We start from the raw sequence: 18,899 nt of genomic DNA, 5'->3' as shown, positions 1-18,899 counted from the left end.
TGGACGCGAAGGCGGCCCTTCGGGGACTGTGCTGAGGTCACCAAACCTCACCTGAGGCTGGGGCAGCCCTCGGCCTGTTGCAGGAAGGGGGACCCCTTCCAGGGCCTGAAACTGGGCTCTTGTCTAACACTCAGAAATGAATTGTCTGAGGAGACACATGTGCTGAGAAAGCAAGAGATTTTATTGGGAAAGGGCGCCTGGGTGGAGAGCAGGAGGGTAAGGGAACCCAGGAGAACTGCTCTGCCCGTGGCTCCCAATGTCGGGTTTTATGGTGATGGGATTAGTTTCCGGGTGGTCTTTGGCCAGTCACTCTAATTCAGAATCTTTCCTGGTGGCGCACGCATCGCTCAGCCAAGCTGGATGCTAGCGAGAGGGATTCTGGGAAGTGGACGGACACGCAGTGTCTCCTTTAGGCCTTTCCCGGACTCTTCCGTTTGGTGGTGGCCTATTAGTTCTGTATTCCTTATCAGGATCTCCTGTCATAAAACAGCTCATGCGAATGGTTACTGTGGTGCCGGGCCAGGGTGGGCGGCTTCAGTCAGTGTGCTTCCCCTCACAGGCCCACAGGTGTTCCCGAAGGCAGCACGGAGAGCAGAGGCCCTGCAGCCCCTGCTGGGGAGGTGGGTGCGCTGGGCGCCTGTGGTTTCAGGACCGCCTCCCTCAGGGGGGCCTGTTTATGGAAAACAGGGCTGAAGGAGGTTCTTGAAAGGGTGCACCGTGCTCGGGCAGGGGGTTGGGCCGGGGCCGGGGGGCAGGCATGGGTCTGCAAAGGGGTCGCTGGATTCCAATACATGTCACATACAGACTCAGCTTGGGGCCTGTTTTCTGAAAAGGTTAGACAAATATTGCTCAAGAGTATGTCAGTAACTTGCTGGCAAGGGCCAGCAGAGAGCCGGGGTGCTGCTGGGGGGGAGAGGGAGGTGGGCGGGGGAGGGGCCTTCGGGAAGAAGGGAAGAGCCGGAGAGGGTCCGTCAGCGTCACAGAGCCCCGCTGGGCCGGCCCAGTGCCTGTCCCCTGGAGCAGGCGCGCGGGTGGGAGCACAGGCTCACCCCTGGCTGGTGGGTGGCGGAGGGTCTTGGAGACCAGGCCCCCGAGCACACTTGGGCCGCCGGAGGCAGCGTGGTGGGTCCCAGCAACTTGGCTCCTTAGAGGCCGAGCCCCGCCCCGTGCAGCCTCACTTCTCCACGGCTCCGCGGCTGCTCCCTTTCAGGGTGACAGTCCTGGGCCCTCGGGGGTCTGGCTCTGGCCCGGCACCCTCACGGCCCGCTTCCCTGCCCCCTGCTGCCCTGAGGCCCATGTCCGGCGGTCCTGTGGGCATCATATCGCCCAGGGACCTTGGCGGGCAGGCTGGCAGCACAACCCCGCCTGGGGTGCAGGCGCAGAGATGAGGATGCACTTGCGGGGTCGTGTCTGCGCCCGAGCTCTTGCTGGGACGCGGGGGCTGAGGAGCGCGTGGTGGCGTGTTACTGCGCCGGGGACCCCTTTGCTGCTGGTGACGATGAGTCCGAGGAGTCCCGGTCATCTCTGCGTCTCCTCTCCCTGAGTCAGCTCCGTCCTCTCTCTGCCTCTGTCTCCCTCTCTGTCTCCCTCCCTCCTCTCTCTTTCCCGTTAGTTCAGGATTTCTTCTCGCTCTAGCTCACACGCTCCGCTCCGGGTGGCTTTTCTGAGCCTTCACTGCTCAGTGTCTGCAGCACGGCCTTGCTTGGACCTCTGTCCCCGGTGGAGGTGTGTTCAGCAAGGCACGGGTGCATCTGCAAGGTTGGCGGTGCAGAAACTCAGCGCAGAGGGCTTCAAGGAAGTCTCGCGTGTTGTATTTGCTCAGGATGCCTGGGGTCCCTCCGCAGGTGCGGAGCGGAGCACCCAAGGTCTTGATGTGTTTAGAAACTTGCGGCTCCTTCTGTGCCTGAAGCTGGTCACTTAGGATTTCGCGCACCCAGGAAATCGGAGGTTTTCAGCTGTGATGCTTTTTATTTTTAAAACGTGACGGCTTATTTGCTGAACCACATTTGGGGAGATGTCTGGCATAATGGCAGTGAATTAATTCTGGTTATTTCCCAGAGAAAGGATGAGATGTGTTAATGGTTGGTTGTTTCATGCCACCGGGCTGGTTTGGTCTTCAGACACCAGCTGAATGTCCCGAGACTCTTTAATTTCCTAAAGCGCTTATAAAATTATGTGAAAGCACAAACTTGCCGAAAACCAGTCTATATTACTAACGACTTCCTCCACCCGCCCGAGCTTTTCCTGACATGCCCGTGTGTTTTTCCTTGCCCGTGGGCATGGGGCTGAGGCTGGGGTCATCCTGTGGACGCATAGCTGCAGGCGGCCCAGTGAGCACTCGGGGCCCCTGGGTGACCCTTTCCCACGGTGTGTTTCCGGTTGTGGTGACTCAGGTACCATGAGATTGACCTGGAGGCCTCCCTTCCTCTCGTCTCTCCAGGCTGCGCCCTGCGTCGGGCGGAACCAAGGTCCTCTCCCAAGCAGGTAACGGGTCTTTGTCTTTGTTCCAGGGCTCCAAGTTCGGGCGGGGCGTTGGACTCATGCCCCCGGCTCCGCGCGCCTCCAGCCGGAGGTCCTTCGGGAGGTCCCGGAGGCTCAGCATCACCCGCTCCCTCGATGATCTTGAGGTAACGTGACTTGAGTGTTTCTTTCTATGTTCTCCAGGTTTTCAGAAATGATGCATCTGAATCACCATCGACTCCCACCCTTCCCTTGCCCCCTCCCTCTCCCATAACTTTGATCTTCAAGGCGAGCATTCATTCACACCCAGCCCCTCCCCGCCTCGGCCCTCCCTACCCAGCCCTCCCCGGCCTCTCCTCTGCTCCTCGGCAGAGTCATGATAAGGCCTGTGCCCTCTGCGTGCCGGGCACGGTGTTCTAGACACACGAGCCCTCTGGGGCCTGTCGTGACCTGTTACTCAGCCAAACTTGGGTCCATTTGCGCGATGCACAGGAAAGCACTGACTTGGGTTGTGGGGAAGGACCGCACAGCCTTCACTGTGGCCCCAGACGAGGGGAGCGGGCAGCTCATGCTCAGAAGGCCCGGACTCCTGCTGGGCTCAGGGGAGGGGCTCACGGGGCACTTGATCAGCTCACGGGCAGCTCTCCGGTTGGTTGGTGGTGAGGTGACAAGGTGATGTTACAGGAATCTCAGCCATCTGCCTTCTGCTTCCAGCTGGTCTGGAGTCTAGGTGCTGGGGGGCAGCATGCAGTTCACGTCTTCCTCCTGGCGAGGGTTTCAGTATCTGCAAAACAGCTCAAGGACATGGCTCAGGATATTATCTGCAGCCCTTGAGGAAAAGCTAAAGGTCCTTGACTTTGCTTTATGGCTAATCTGTTACTATTTTGTTCTGCTTGACAGTTCTCTTTCATTTTCGCACTTTCTCACTTCTCCGGTTGAATCTGCTCTTTGGGACTGGGGGAAAGCCAGGAGGCGAAAGCTTTTCTACAAACAGGAGGTGGGGGCACACGAGGGTGTGTCCCAGGAAGGCCTCTAGGGGTCCTGCTCCCTTTCGTACCCCCTTTTAAAGATTTGGTTCTGCGCCACAGGTCCTGACAGTATCACCTTGTGTGGCTCTTTTTGATCTGTAATGCTGAAAAAAGAAGAGACTTCGCTCCTTGAGCAGTTCTCGGTTTACAGAGAAGTTTAGCAGGAAGTACTGAGAGTTCCGCTTGCGTGCTGTGCTGGATCCGTGACTTTTAGCTTCAGTTCAGGCTTGCGTGGAGGCTGCCCCTGGTGCCGTCACCTGTAGGTTTGGCCGGGTGGCGAGGGCACGCGGCCACCATCACAGTGCCACACGGAGCAGCCCCTCTGCCCTGAGCCCTACGTGCTCCACCTGCTCACCCCTCCCTGCTTGCCCTCAGCCCTGGCAGCATGGTCCTTTAACTGGCTCATTTTGTGTGTTTTAAAATTTTACACAAATGTAATTGTACTACATATCTTATTCTGCCAGTTTTAAAACACTGTACCATGTTTTCAAGCTTTGCCTTGTAGTTTTGGTTTATTTTACTTGTTACGCGACGTTCCGTTATGAGCGATTTTTATTCCACTCTGCTGCTGCCTGGCACTCCCAAGGTCAGGACAGTCTTCTCTGAACAGGTCGTGAGTGGACGGTGGGTGGCAGGGGTCCGTGTGTACACCCGTTCTGGGTATCAGTTGGCTGTGACGGGTGTGGCCGAGCCCATCCAGGGTCTGCTTACCAGTGGTACGTGTCCCCTCTGCTCACTGACGCCTGGGACTGTTGAACTGAAGTCTTCCTGTGTCAATAAAATGCCAGCTCATTTTAATGGCATTTCACTGACTGTGAGTGAGGCTGAGCATTCCATCATGGGCTCTTTGGCTATATGCGTTTTCCCTGTTTTGAATTAGTAACCTATTCATGTCCTTCTAGTTTTTAAATTTTTATTTTATTTAATTATTTTAAAAATAGATTTTGTAGTAGTTCTTCACATTTTGGGGACACATCCTTTGTCAGATAAATGTTTTGAAAATATCTTTGTGACTTTTTCTGCCTTTGTTTACGGTGTGTATACGTGTGTGTGTGTGTGTATTTTAATTGTGGTAGAATAGAACCCTGAATCTGCCATTTTAAGTGTGCAGCTCAAGGCAGTAAGCACTCACTTCATTTTGAACTTCCTCCCAGCCCCTGGCACCCACTCCTGCCTGCTTTCTGCCTCCAGGAATTGACTTTTGTGTCTGGTTTATTTCACTTAGCCTAGCATCTTCACAGTTCACCCATCCATGTAGCAGGCGTCAGAATGTTTTTCCTTTTTGAGGCTGAATAATGTCCCACTGTGTGGACGGACACTTTGTGTTTATCCATCCTTCTGACGATGGCCCCTGGGGTTGCTCCCATCTTTGACTAATGCGGCCAGTGATGTTATGAATATGAGCATGCAGCTGTCTATTTGAGCTCAGTGATGTTTTTAAAATAGACCGCAAGATAATTTCCTACAAACTCAATAATAGTTATCTGGAATAAATTGTCTATGGGGTTTCTTTTTGCTTAAAACAGAAAGTTAATTTGTGTTCTGATGCGGAAGATGGAATCTTCGGCTGTTAGAGCTGGAAAGGGCCTGGACATCATCTCGTTGTCCAGATGAGAAGAGGGACTGATTCTGGAGGTCTCTGGGGGCAGCGGGGGCACTGCAAGGTGGTCGGCACTTGGTACTGGGCGGTCAGAGCAGAGCAGCTGTGGGGCGGCCCCATGAGGCCCCGAGGCTGGGACAGGCCCCAGGGCAGGGCCTTGGGGCTCCAGGGTCCTGAGAAGGGGCCCCCACTGAGCCTGCGTTCTCCCTTTGGGGGTTTGGCCAGGCATCGTTTCTGCATCGTCCTGGGAGAACGGTCTCTGCAGGGGCCTGAGCCCCGGGGCCAGGAGCCAGCGGAGCGGCTTGGGGTGGCGCAAGTTCCGCTTCTGGACATGCGGAAGCAGTGTGGGCCCTGTGGTCAGCGCTCACTCCTCTTCGCGATGAACGTCCAGGGGCCGGCTGGGATCCGCGTGGCTGACCGAGGGCCGCCCTTGCCCTGATTGTCCCGGTTCACAGACGAGAACCCAGGTACAGGAAGAGAGTTCTAAATTTAGGTCCCGGGGCGTGGAGCTTGCGGTCTCCCCCCACTTCTGAACCTCTTGCTTTTGTCCCAGTGGTGCATTAGAGACAGGATTGAATCTTTGCGCCTTTCTGCCTGAAGGCCTCAAAGTGTAGGAACGACGTTGGTCAGGCTGTTTCTAAGGAAGCCTGTCCGTCTGTCCTTCCCTCACCCTTCAGCGGGTGAGCCGGGCAGCCTTGGGGCCATCTGCTTCCAGCCTCCCAGCCTTGTTTGGCTCCTCCCCAGGGGCACTGGCTTTTGCCTCTTGCCTCTGGGTCCTAAGCACCCTGGGCACGTTAGAAGCCCCACCGAGGCCTCTGCGACGTCTGCCACCAGCCCGGCTCCTCCGCACGAGGCCAGGTCCAAGTCCACTTCCCAGGCCCTTAGGACTCCAGTGTCTTGGGCTGGGTCTGCTGGGAGAGGCCGACAGAAGGCTGTCTAAATGCTGGGGTGAGGAGGACGACCCAGGAGGGATCACTCAGGACAGAGTGATAAAACGGTGAAAGTATAGGTCCGTCCAAATGAACAGTGACCATGTAAAGCAAGAATAGCTGTGTTTGGTTTGAAAATACATGAAATTAAATTACAGCACAGCAGGCTGAGCGCTGGGAGGTGAATGGAGGTCAGGTGTTTCTGGGTGCCCACTCCACCAGGAAGAGGATGAGGGGCGATCAGAATTTGATTTGTATAAGGTGAGGTTGCACGTAATCCCCAGGGCAATGTCAGACGGTAAGGTAATGAACGCAGTTTACGTTAGCAGAAGGAAAACATGGAATAATGGAAAGTATTAAATGTGAAAGAAGGTGAGCCAGGAGGAAACGGGAGACAAAGGGCAGAGAGCAGGAAGGACAGACAGGCAGTCTGGGGGGCGGGGGGGTGGTTTCAGTCCAGCCATGCGCTGCGGGGTCACATAGCTCAGCTGGAAAGGAGAGACTGTGCAGCAGCATCAGAAATCTGGTCATCTGCTTCCGAGGGGCACCCCTAACACTTAGGAGAGAAAGGTGAGTGAAAGGGCGGGAGAGGAGATGCCCGTGGTACTGAGCAGAAGGGGGCAGTGGAGCTGTAGTGAGCTCAAAGCCGTCTTCAGGCAGCACAGCCCTTAGAGGGACCGGGAGCCGTCATCGTGGCGGGTGCAGGGGGCTGTCATCGCGGCGGGTGCAGGGAGCTGCCCTTGTAAATTTCATGTGCATTCTGTTACACAGTCTCCACACGTCTGCAGCAGAAACCCACAGAAGTAGGAGCAGAGCCGGACAAGTCTGTGCCAGAGCTGGCTTTCGCCCTCCCTGCTCAGTGAGTGGCGCGGTGAGCAGGGAGCGCTCAGTAAGTAGAGGGTCTGACCAGCGTGGCCCACAGTGCCTGTGTGTGTGAGGCACCCAGCAAAGGTGTCTTCCCCCGGGAACGTGTCGTGAAGCTGACTGGGCGCTGGGCCGGAAAGCAAGTCTCAGCAGACGCCGACATCTCTTCACTCGGAGCCTGTCCTTGGCCACAGACAGGTGTGGCGGAAACCGGCAAGAAAGGGAAGGTGCCTCACACTCACCATGAGTCCAGAGTTTAAAAAAGAACCAGTTTGGAAATTAGAGTATATTTTGAATGATAAGGAAGATACATCTAAGCCTGTGGGACGTAGCTAAAAGTGTACTTAGGGGAACATTCATAGCTTTTCATTGCATATGTTAGAAATGAAGAGAAGTGGGAAGTATATCAAGAGCTTAGGAAAACAGCTGTAACACAGACACAAAGGCAGTAGAAGCTGGACAGTGATGAAAGTCAAAGCAGAAATGAATGAAACGGGAAGCTAGCAAACATATCAACAAAAGGATCGGTCAGGAGGGATTACTTCCCAACTCATTGTGTGAGGCCTCCAAAGCCTTGAACCCAAACCCGACAGACACTTTGGAGGAAAGGAGAGCTACAGGGCAGCTCACTGGTGAGAGACGTGGAGGGTCCTCAGCTACACATGTCACCTGGTCCGGCCTTATGCTTGTCCTAAGGGCACAGTGTTTTTACCATTTGCAAATCAGTCATGTAATTTACCACCTTAACAGAGTAAAGGAGAAAAATCATGTATCATCTTAACAGAAGCAGGAAAGACATGTGGTAAAATTCAGTATCTGTTCGTGGTTAAGAAAAAAAACCCTTAACAAAATAGGGATTAAGGGGAACTTCCTGAATTTGGTAAGGGTATTAAAAAAAACCCATGGCATGCTTCAGACTTCAGCCTTCCCTCTGGGAGCAGGAATGAGGAAGGGTGTCTGTCACTACCGTTTCAGTCTAGATGTTTTCTGCAAGTCCTGGTTCGTGTAGAACAGCTGAAGTTTAAACCTTGCAAAGGAAAATGACAGTGTTATCATTCTCGCATGATGAGGTTGTGACATGGAAAGTCTGAAACAGCCTATGGGTTCATTCTAAAAATTAATGAGTGATTTAGGAAGATTGCTGGATAAGTGGTCAACATACAAAAGTCAGCTGTGTGGGACTTGCGTGGTGGCCCAGTGGGTAAGAATCCATCTGCCAGTGCAGGGGACGTGGGTGCCATCCCTTGTGGCGTGTGGAAGGACCAGGCCACAGGGCAGCTAAGCCCGTGCGCCACAACTAATCCCCGTGCACCACAACTAATCCCCGTGCACGCTGGCCTTTGATGAGAGGCAAACCCAGCTCTGGTGGACCCAGCCACAGAGGTTGTCAGGGAAGCAAATGGCAGTCCGTGAGGTCCACACTGCAGAATGTCCGACACGGAAAGACCAGTGGACCGTGCACGTGTTGGTGTGGATGTGAAGCAGCCGGACTCTTCCCTAGTGGGCGTGAGTGTCTGCTGCTCGCAGTGGCTCTGAAGGCACAAGAGTCCCTCCCTTCTGAGACGACAGCCTGTGGATCAAGGGACAGGCAGCAACTCAAGGCAGCATCGCCACGGCCGCCTCTCCACTGCAGCGTGACTGGGCTGACGCCCCAGCCACCTTGGGATGGACAGGCAGGTGCCGCGGGGCGGGCAGGCACTGCAGAACTCTGTGCACGCTCCGTCCATGTAGCTGTGGCCCGGGGTGGCATGTCCAGTGCAGAACCATAGGGAGAAGTGGGCACTGATGACGCTTTTCCCTGTGACCTGCGGGGCTGTGTGGGCTTCACACGGGCTCTGCTTGTTCTCTGTTCTGAACGGGTAGCTTCCCGGGAGTGCCACGTGCACGATCGTGTGTCTTCTGGGCCTGTGAGTGTGCTGAGTGGGCAGTGCAGCCCGCGAGCCTCAGAGGGGTGTGCAGGAGGGGGGCCGGGAGGGAGCCTCAGAGGGGTGTGCAGGAGGGTGGGGGGCCAGGGAGAGGAGAGGTGCTGCTGGCGGGTGGGGGTGGGAGTGGGGGTGGGGTCCCCCCCGGGTCCCCCCCGGGGGGATCCTGAGGCAGGAGGTGTGGAAGCGACAGGTGAGTTTCTGTATGTTGTGGTCCTGACCACGACAGGCGGTCACCCAGAGACGGGCACCTGAGAGGTGGGGCAGGAGACTGGGTCCGCGGAGGCCCGCCCCTGTCCGCAGGCGCACAGCCGGCCTCTGCGTGACACCGTCAAGGTGCCCAGGGCCTTGAAGGGGGCGCCAGGTGTGGGGATCAGAGCTGAGCAGTGCGGGCCTGGGGGAGCGGCTCTGGAGCCCAGCTCCCAGGAGCCGGCCCTCCGTCCCCACTGTGAGCCGTGCTGTGTGTGGGGCCGGGTGGGCTCTGCTGACCGCGGGCAGGAGGCTCTGCGCCTGCTCGCTCCGCCAAGGGCCGCCGGTGAGTGGATCCAGGAGCCGTGACAGGACCGGCAGTGCCCAGTCTGGACAGCAGGGGGCGCTGAGGCCATGCGTTTCCCTCCCGAGGGAGCGCGTCCAGACTCTCCGCGGGGGAGCCGGGTAGGGGCACTTTGGGAGGAGGGTGGCTCTCCGTGGTCCCTCTGATGCCGGTGTTGAGGTCGAGTGAGTTGCTTCACGTGAGCTCTGTGGGGATGACCCCCCAAAGCAAAGGCAGGGGACCCCGAGCTGGACCTCAGGTCTGAGACTGACGGAGAGGTTCAACCTTCCAGCCCCTGGCTCACCTCTGGGGCACTCTGGGCAATTTACAGAGTTCACATGGTCTGGGGTGAAATCTCCCCAGACATTTCAAAATAAGCTCTTTTTACCTATTTCTTACTTTTGCTGCTTTGCTCTTTCTAGGGAAATTCACCTTGGGTTTTTGCTTATTTTGGTCTGTCCGTGCTAGCGTACTCTAAATTCTTTACGTAGGAAGCCATCTTTCCTCTCGCTGAGACCCTCTTGACTTAGGGGCACACGCTAGGGCTTCCCAGTGCCTTGTCTCCTCCTTCAGGGACTGTTTATGGAACGTCGACCGGGTGTGGACAGCCCTGCGCAAAACTGCTGCCAACCCTGCCCCAGAGGACTGGCTTCCCGGCCGGATGGGTGGACGAGAGGGGTGGCAGTCAGCTTTAGACAGGGTCCCTCGGCTGCTTTGCCAAGAGTAAACAGGAGGGACGTTGGGGCAGGAAGGGGCCCTTAGGATCACGTTTGGGGCCACACGGTGGTCTGGGTGAGGGGAGGGCTTGGGGAATGGGGGGCTTGGACCAGTGGACGGCGAATGGTCAGATGTCTCACCTCAGACTCGAGAGTCCTGCCCGGGGCTCACAGCTGAGACCAGGCGGCTGCAGGAGGCCTGCGGGGATGAGCTGGGGGCGGGCGAGGCTGGTTTCCTGGGCACCTCCCCCGATGGTCACCATGGGCACTGTGGACTCCCCACCTCCTCCTCAGGAGGTTTTGGGCATCCCCGAGAGTGGGTAGTCTGACCTTCGCTGGCCTCCTTCTCCTGGTTCAGGTTAGGGGCCCCCCTCCTCTGGGAGGGGTGGGAGCCAGGGGCCTCTCTGAGGTTGTCCACCCTTGTCCTCTTGGCCAAGCCGGACAGCTCCATGCCACTGGCAATTGCCAGGCTTCTTAGGGGCTGTGCTGGACTTCTCGCCCCGTCTCTGAGCCCACCCCCATCTGGCCATGGGTCGACACCCCCAGGACGCAGTGGTGAGTGTGGTGGGTGCCCAGAATGTCTGGTCCCTTGCTCCAGGAGCTCCAGGAGGCCCGCCAGGCTCTGCCACCCAGGGTGCCACCTGGCAGAGGGGCATTGTGGCCCGATTCTCACCTCTTCTCTTCCTCTCTTTGCCCTGTGGACAGCAGAGGAGGGGCAGACTGGTAGCCGAAGGGGAGGCAGAAAGAGCCCCAGAGAGACAGAAGAGCCCGGAGGGTACAGCTCCACGTGGACGTGGCAGGGCTGGGCCGCCTTTCGGGCTGAATGTGATGATAAGACGCGTGAGGTGACGCCTTGCTGCTGGTGCAGGCTCACAGGGACGTCTGTGCAAGACGGTGAGGATACAGACCGAGTGGGGACCTGTGCCGCTGAGCTCCGGACGCTGTCCCAGGGGGTTGTGCCTGTGGGCGGGGCCTGTCCCATAGTTTCTTCCCCTTCTTGGTCCCCTTCAGGCTGGCTAGGCTCTGCCCGGGGGCCTTTGCAGACTGCTGTCCTCTGCTCTGGCGAGGGGTCGCTGCCTCCCCCCAAATCCTGTGAACTAGTGCACGGCCCTCGGAGGTCAGCGAGGAGGACAGTTAGGGTCACCAAGTCAGGGGCTCGGCTGATCCCCATGAAAACCGCAGGGTCGCCCCCCAGAACCCTCCCGTGGGTTTCCTCTGCGGGTGTGTGTGCGTGCTGGAAGGGGAGGCCAGGGAGTGCCTGTCTCAGCCCTGCCACCACGGGCGTGAAGGGGACCTCTGCGGGCCGGAGGGCACCCCCTTTCCTTAGATTCGGGGCCCTGCCCAGGAGAGGCTCTGAGGCCCTTCCAGGCCGACAGGCACCCGGGCCCCTGTGTCCTGGGGCCCCTTCCTGGGCGGGGCAGCCGTGCCCTCCCTGCCCCCCGGGTCCCTGCTCCCTCCGCCTCCTCGCTGGCCCTCATGGTCCCAGTGTCCTCCCTCTACGGGCCGCCCTCCCGTGCCCCCTGAGGCGGGGCGGGTGGCCGTGGGGGCCTCGGCTCGCTCCCCACTCCCGCTGCCGTGTGTTTATCGTGTGAGAACGGTCCGAGGAGGCCAGGCCGCAGCCGCCTGTTGTCTGCGAGCCGTCTGGGCCGCGCCCTGCGCTTCTGCAGTAAACACTGCGGGCGTCGTGGAGTCTGTGCACCGGACACTCCCGCTCTCCCCCCAAAGCCGAGGGCGGTGGAGCCCCAGGCCGCTGCCCCCGCCCCGGCCGCCCCCCCACCGCCCACCCGCAGCGCTGGGCAGGGTGCCCCCAGGAGCCCCTTGGATGAGGCCCCCGGCGCCCGCACGTCCAGAGACGAGCAGGTGCTCTGCAGGGCTCCCTCACTTCTGGACACAGGGCTCTTTCTCTTCCTGCTTCCCTTTTAAGTTAAAACAGGACCTGCCACGGCTCCCTCACTTTGAGGCGGTGTGGGGTGGTGGGAGCAGACCAAGCCGAAGGTGGAGCAGGGGCCCGCCTGGGGCCAGGTCTCAGGAGCCCGCTGTTCAGGGCTGGGCCCACGCTCGCCTGCACGTGGAGCTGATAATAGACCCATTGGCGGCTGTAATTAAGGCTGCACCCTGCACCACGCGGCTAGAAAACAAATTCTCTGCAGCTGCTGTGCTGACTGAGAAATCGCCCCTATCAGCTGAAGTTTTATTCTTCTGATTTGGGAGACACGGCATGATTTATGTAAACGGCTTTTTTTTTCCTTTGTGTGAGACAATTGAGATAGAGCCTGAATCCCGGGCAGACCGCGGCTTCCTGCAGTGTTCCGTTGCCAGGGTGACGGAGGGAGCGGATGGGACTTCATCTGACATGCCTTTAAACTTTCTGACGTGCACAGGCATGCGGCGAGGCTGAGTGCTGGGTTTCAGAGCTGCGTGCCTGGAGTGGGTAGGAAGTCCTCTGGTCTTAGGATGAATTCGGAGAAAGGGTCGCTGGAGGAGACCCACGTTTTAAACAGCCAGCAGGTAGGCCACTCCAGATGTTTTTGTCGCTTACAGAATTGTTGAGGTAGCCTGGCGTCTTGGTCACAGCTTTATTTTCAGCCTGAGAGTGAATGGAGGCTTTTAAGTGTAAACTTTGAAAATGGTTTTCTCGTGTCTGCATCGCGGAGCTTGAAGTGTGTCCCATGGAGGTAATAAAAGCCCGGCCCTGGGATCACAGACCCACCCCCGAGTGAGGCTGGCTTGGGAGTCCCTCACGCCAAGTCCCCTCGACCCCTCGGGGGGACACTGCTGGCATCCCGAGTCAGCCTTACATGGAGCAGCGGCAGTCCATCGTCCTCACCATAGCGGCTGGAACAGACCTGGAAGATGCGTGAATTTAGATTTCGACAACATAACGGTATTACAGTCATCTTTTACTTTTTAAATTGCTGTTCTATAACATTTTTTTCTTTTTTAAGAGTTGAAGTATAGTTTTCTTTTTCTAAAATTGATTTGCGATGAGTTAGTTTCAGGTGTACAGCCCAGTGACTTGGTGGTGTCTGTAGCATTTTAAAATGGAACGAGCTGGTTCTGCTTCACATACGTGCACAGGAAACTGCTGGCAAGCCTATTTGCTGATTGATTAGTATCTGAGCTTATAAACGTGAACTTACTGTAAAACGTTTTTAAAAGCTTTAAGAGTTCTTCCTCTCTGGCCGTGTTGTGCTGATGTAAAGGAAAAACTACATTTCTCTTATTTACAGAAGATTGTCCCTAGTTACCAGGGACCAGTTTAAACTCATCCTTTGCTGAGAGCTGTTTCATCTTAGTGTGATCTCCGGACATCTCATTAGAACCTTCTGTAGAGAGGAGAAGAGAAGCTACTCTCTCAGAGGTGCCTGGGTGGGATGCTGGGTTTAGGAACATGACTGTGTCGGCTTTTCAGATAGGAAATAGAAATAGGTCTGCTGGACAGGTCCAGAGTTGTGCCTATGAAGGAAGGGCAGGTGTGAATGGATTTTAAAAATACTTCATGTATATTTTGAGAACTCCCTGTGCTAATAAAGCTCCCTTGAGAGGGTGGGGAGCTGCTTTGATGTTGACAGGCGTGCCTGCTGCGTGCTGCCTCTGGCCGTCCCCGCAGGAGCAGTACTGGGCTCCTGTTTGCCACTCCTGTCTCTCTAGAACATGAACTTCGGAAATACTGGGTCCCATACACACGTACTGGTTAACCAGTTACTAATTTGTATTACATGCAGGCTGCTTTTCCATTCCCGTAGTATGTAGAGGCAAGTTTTAGAAAAGGTTGTTTTTTTATTTTGAGTGAAAAAAAAATCACTAGAAATCTGCCTCTAATTTGCCTGCATAAATGATTTGGATTCATTTTGAAATTTTGCAAATGCTCAACCCAGCAAATAAGTTGTTTGCGGAGGGTGTGAACAAGTCTGGTTGGTGTGGTCCTGTTTTAAGCAACAGAAAATTTCAGGAAGGTGGTGGGGTGGCGGGCAGTCCTGAGGGGCTGGCTGGCTGGCTCTGCCCACGGGCCGGGGACAGGGGGCAGAAAGTGCTGTGACCTCCAGCTCAGTCCTCAAGAGAGAAGTCTCGAGGTGAAGGGCAGTGGTCTGGGGTGGCCGTGCGGGAGGGGCCCCCGCCCTTGGCGGCTCTGAGCCTCAGACTGTCTGTTGTCACAGCAGGGGTGCCCTGTCCTGCCCAAGGAAAGCCGTGACTATGAAGGACTGTGACTTGGAAGCGTCTTTCACCTTGGAGAGGAGGCCCCGTGGGCCTTGAGAGGGGGCGTCTCCCAGGACCACTGGAAACGCGCTCGGGGTGTGACCCGGAAGGAGGCTGGGTGTGACCCCAGGCTCTCACTGCCATCAGCCCGTCTTGTAGGCGCGAGGTGCAGTGGGGCCGACTTTGGACTCTAGGACCTGCCCATTTGCCAGTCCCAGGCAATCCACCACACTGCAACCACTGCATAGGGGGGACGTGCTGGTCGAGCCTCGGGTCAGGAGGATTTGCTGCAGGAAGAAAGAGAGCTTAGGTGGGCTTTCTCTGTGGACGCCTTGGAGCCCCCTGCTGTGTCTGACCAGCTTGCTGGGGCGGGGCCGTGGCCGTCCTCGCTGTGGCCGGGCTGCTGTCCAGGAGGCGGGGACAGAACTCGCCCAGCCAAGCGGCCTGGGGCGCCAAGCTCGCGCCATGCAGGGCTGTTGAGTCCCAGGACCCGGGCACTGCCGCCGCTGGTGGGCTTCTCACTGCCCACTGGGGTGTGGGGGCAGGCCCCCCTCTCAAGGTCTGGGCCCCAGGGCACCGCCTGGGCACTGCCCTCTTTGACCTGACCCCACTCTGCTCTCACTCAGCCAGACCCGCAGTCAGCGTCCTCCGTGCCCGCCGGGCAGAGACGTCCAAGCCCCTGGGGCGCCTGCTCGGGTGGCCGGGCCGGGCCGGAAGGTCAGTCAGTCCCAGGGATCCTGGGCATGAAGACGGTTGGGCCACGTCATGCGGTGGCGGGCTTGTCACTCAGGCGGCCTGGGCAAGGGTCGGACGCGACGGGCGTGTGTGGCCCTCTCCCCGGCCAGCTGTGCTTCTGCGCGCTGGGCTCTGGGTGGCACGTGGACTGAGAAGCCTGCATGGTGAGGAACAGGACCGGCGTCTCTTCCGGGTGGCCCGGGGCCTTTCCGGGCAGCGCTGGGCAGAGAGCCGGGGCTGTGGGTCAGGGGGCTGCTCCAGCAGGCAGCCCCTCGAGCGGGGCACCCCAGTGGCTCGGGCCCACCGGCCCCAGGCCTCTCCACCCCAGAGCTGCCCAGGGTGGGGAGATGTCTGTCCGTCCGGACCGGCTGCTTTGCCCCTTGGTCTGTGGGCTGCACAGACGCCGTTCTTACCTTTTAAGGCTTGGTCCCCGTGAGAGGAAGGCTGAGGGAAGCTGTTGTCTTCCCCTTTCTCCACGTCTTCCCCTTTCTCTCTCAGGGGCGGTCACCCTGAGCTGGGCTCTCCCTGCACCACTCTCGTGGAGACTGCGCTGTCGTGCCTCTGGTCTGCTTGCGTGCCCACAGGCGGCTCCTTTCTCCCCTCCTGCCCACAGCAGTTGTTGTCGGGCAGACGTGGAGGCCGGGCTCACCTCCTCTGGCAGTTGTGTCCCAGCTGCCACCCAGGGGCTGCCCTTCCCACCCACCTCTGCAGACCCCAAGGCGAGGATGTGCCCCCTGCAGGATGAGCCTGCTCCTGCCTCAGGCCCGACCCCAGAGGTCAGCGGGCCCCTAGGCTCGACCCTCCGAAACCCTCTGAGTCCATCTGACCTCACACTGCTCGCCTGCCTGGGGCCCTGGGGCCCCTAATTCCATGCCATGCGCTTTGGGGCACCCCGGCCCCCCCGCCCCACCCTGGATGGTGGGGCCTTAACTTGCTGGGTTGGTTTCCAACACTGGCAGGAGTACCCGAGTGGAAGGTTTGCAGCGGTGGGCGCCCCGTGTCTGTAGGAGCCTGGGCTTGGCTGAGCAGTGGAAGGTGTCCCAGAAATCCCCCCACTTCCTGTGCCCCCGACCCAGGGCCAGCCCCCCCACCCAACCCCCACCCCTGCCCCATGGCTGGGTCTCGCCTTCATAAGACAGCGTGTCGTGAAGCTGGGCTTCGAGTTCAGCTCCCAGGGGCCCTGGACTCTGGCCGCAGTCAGTGGCTGCTGATGCTAAAGGTGCTTCTGACGAGTGCGTCTGCCCCAGGCTGTGCGGTGCCAGCTCACCCGCCGGGCCTGTGCGTATGCTGACCTGAGCTGTGGGTATCCCGCTGTCTGTAGGGACACGCCCTCTGTGACGCCCACCCTGGCCACGCAGTGGGGCGCGGGTCTTCTTGCAGCCGGGCTGGCTGGTGGGGAAGGGCTCTGTCCTGATGTGGCAGGAAGGCCAGAGGGTCCTCGTGTAAAGTCGGATGCTGCCCCCAGCCCGCAGCATTCCCGTGGCACCCGCGGGCCACTTCGTCCGTGTGACTCTGGACTTTTAAAGGTTTTGTAATGAGTGATCTGGGGCCTTTCCAAGGGCAGGGCAGAAATACTAGCTGTTAAATTCTTAGGAAAATGCTGTGATGGTGGGTTTTCAGTTTCTCTTGATTTTATTGGGGCTTGATGAGCTCTTTGGGACACACACGCACACACAGAGGGGAGGCTCAGAGCCCGTTCTGAGCTGAGCGCTGCCTCTTCTGACCGCAGGCCTCCCTGCCCGTCCCCGCACCGCCCTGTGCCCGGCTGCTCCGTCTGTCGCCGGGCAGCGCTGAACACACCCATGGCGCGGTGGTTGTCGTCGCCCCGGCCTCTGGGTCACGGGCACCCGCTGTGGTAGAGTCGGGGTTTGAACTAAGTGCCTCTTGTTGGCCTGCACGTGAGCCTTTCATGTTGGTCTAGTCCATCTTTTCCTATTTTCCCCGCAAATGCTGCTTACAACCCACTGAACTGATTTCACGGCTCCTTTGAGTGTCGTAGCCGAGTGTGGAGACCGCTGCGCTCGAGGCGCAGAGGGCAGGCAGGCGCCTGGGTGGGACCAGCAGAGGGGCCCCCCTGGTTCAGTGCCCGTCTGTCCTACCCCTGGGGGTCTTCCCTGTCCCCCAAGCCCGTGCCCTGCTCTCTTCTGTGCTCTGTTCAGCAGGGAGTTGTCTTAAAGCTTAGATGAGCAAGCCTTTCAAAGGCGAAATGAATATAAATTAGATGCAGATTGGATTGTTGAATTCTTAAGGTTTTTTTCATTGGGATTATTTGAATTTCTTTTCTTTTTCTCAAAATGTTTGGTACCATTGGGCAAGTTGCAGGCCTTTGTCTCTTATTTAAGAGTCAGAGATAGTTGTTTAATATTTCTTACGCCCAAGGTAGGAAATTTTTTCATTGGCTCATAATTGAAAATGTATACAACTTTGTATTCCTATATACTAAGTAGTTATGAAATGATATATTTTAATAACTGCTATGGTCCGAATGTTACTGACAGAATCAGCCTTGATAAATCAGCATTCTTCATGGAAATAATTTAAAACTTTCAAATGTTAATTCAGAATAAAATATCCACGTGTGTGTGTGGTCCAGATGAATTTCCTGTTGGGAATAAATCCCAATCAGTTAGCACTGAACTGTCAGGCTGACCTGAGAAATAGAAATTGTTTGAACTTATTGTTTGAATTACTTATCTAAAATACTTTAAAGTGTTTAAAAACAAATGTATTTACATTAGTGTAAACTCCAGGCTTGGGGAGCCACAGACCTTTTTAGAGCTTTTTAGTTATGGTTTATGTTCAAATCTTAAGCACAGAAAAATGCTCACTTTCTCGACCCTTTTAGCTGGCAGCTTTTTCTTGTTGTTTTGCGGCTGCCCTTGTTATAAGAATAGCATGCCAACATGGGACTGTGGGAAGAACGCAAGCACAGGCTAATGAAAACACGTCATCAATACAGACTGTGCTGCCTGTCAGAACACAGTCAGCCAGCTTCAACTTCAACTTCACAGTGTGAAGTTTTAATTTGTGAAAGTGTTTAAGAATGCCAAGAAACTTGGGGGTGCCTCACTTCAGAAGTGCTGAAGTGTTGCAAGTGAGGCTTGAAAAGGGTGATTTGGTCAGAATTGGGCATGTCAGTCCCAAGGCCAATAGAAATGAATTGGGGGTTTGCTGCATTCCCCCAGCTGTTGCAGCAAGATGCGGGCCTGCACCTCCTCGTCCATTCCTACGTGGGGCGCTGGCCACCTGCCCCCCCGCGACGGCGCCTGTCACCAGTGCGGCCCTGTGTCATCCCTTCCAGCCGCGTCCCCGGTTATAATGAAGCCCCGTGCACGCTCCGTAGCCTGCTTCTGCTTCCTTCTCAAGAGAGCTAGGGACTCAGGCGCCGACAAGGGACCCAGGGGCCCCTTCCGGGCGTCGGATGTCAGTTCAGAGGTGTCCCGGCCGCGCCTTCCAGGTGCGTGCTGGTGGACAGAGCAGATACTAGACGGCAGGTGGCCTGGAGGGAGTCATCAGCTGCTTCTCCAGGAGTGTGAAACCTGGAGGAGGCCAAGGCTTTCCGTCCAGGGGATGACACAGGGTGCCTCCCTGGTTTTACGTCCGGGTTCAGCTCGGACTGGGGCGGAAACGGTCGCCAGGTTAACAAGTCGTGAGCAGACGGTGGGAGACGGTGAGGAATGGCTGTGCGGCTGCTTCCTGGCCGGCCTTCCAGCGCGTGCTGTCAGGAGCCACCCCAGGGAGCCTGCCTCTCCTCAGGGGCCCGGGGCAGAGGCCAGCATGGGCAGGGATGCCAGCCCCTGCAGGGGGACCCTGAGGGTACAGACACACACCACACACAGACCGCACACACACGCACACACACACAGACACACACACGCACACACACACAGACACACACACACACCACACACACACA

The 18,899-nt window shown here is 57.3% G+C and overlaps 1 protein-coding gene across 2 annotated transcripts in view; it reads left to right on the top strand.

Annotated features, from left to right (window-relative positions):
• RGS12 (regulator of G protein signaling 12) overlaps positions 1 to 18,899 on the top strand; it is an 86,044-nt gene that overhangs the window by 15,505 nt on the left and 51,640 nt on the right. For both annotated transcript variants that reach the window (XM_040237646.1, XM_040237644.1), the window contains exon 2: positions 2,511 to 2,627. In XM_040237646.1, coding sequence (XP_040093580.1) covers positions 2,511 to 2,627 — 117 coding nt within the window. The remainder of the gene's footprint in view (positions 1 to 2,510; positions 2,628 to 18,899) is intronic.

The sequence above is a fragment of the Oryx dammah genome, unplaced genomic scaffold, assembly GCF_014754425.2.
Source record: "Oryx dammah isolate SB20612 unplaced genomic scaffold, SCBI_Odam_1.1 HiC_scaffold_3, whole genome shotgun sequence".
Classification (NCBI taxonomy): Eukaryota; Metazoa; Chordata; class Mammalia; order Artiodactyla; family Bovidae; genus Oryx; species Oryx dammah.
The sequence above is the reverse complement of the archived record's forward strand: the minus strand, read 5'-3'. Positions and strand labels throughout refer to the sequence as shown.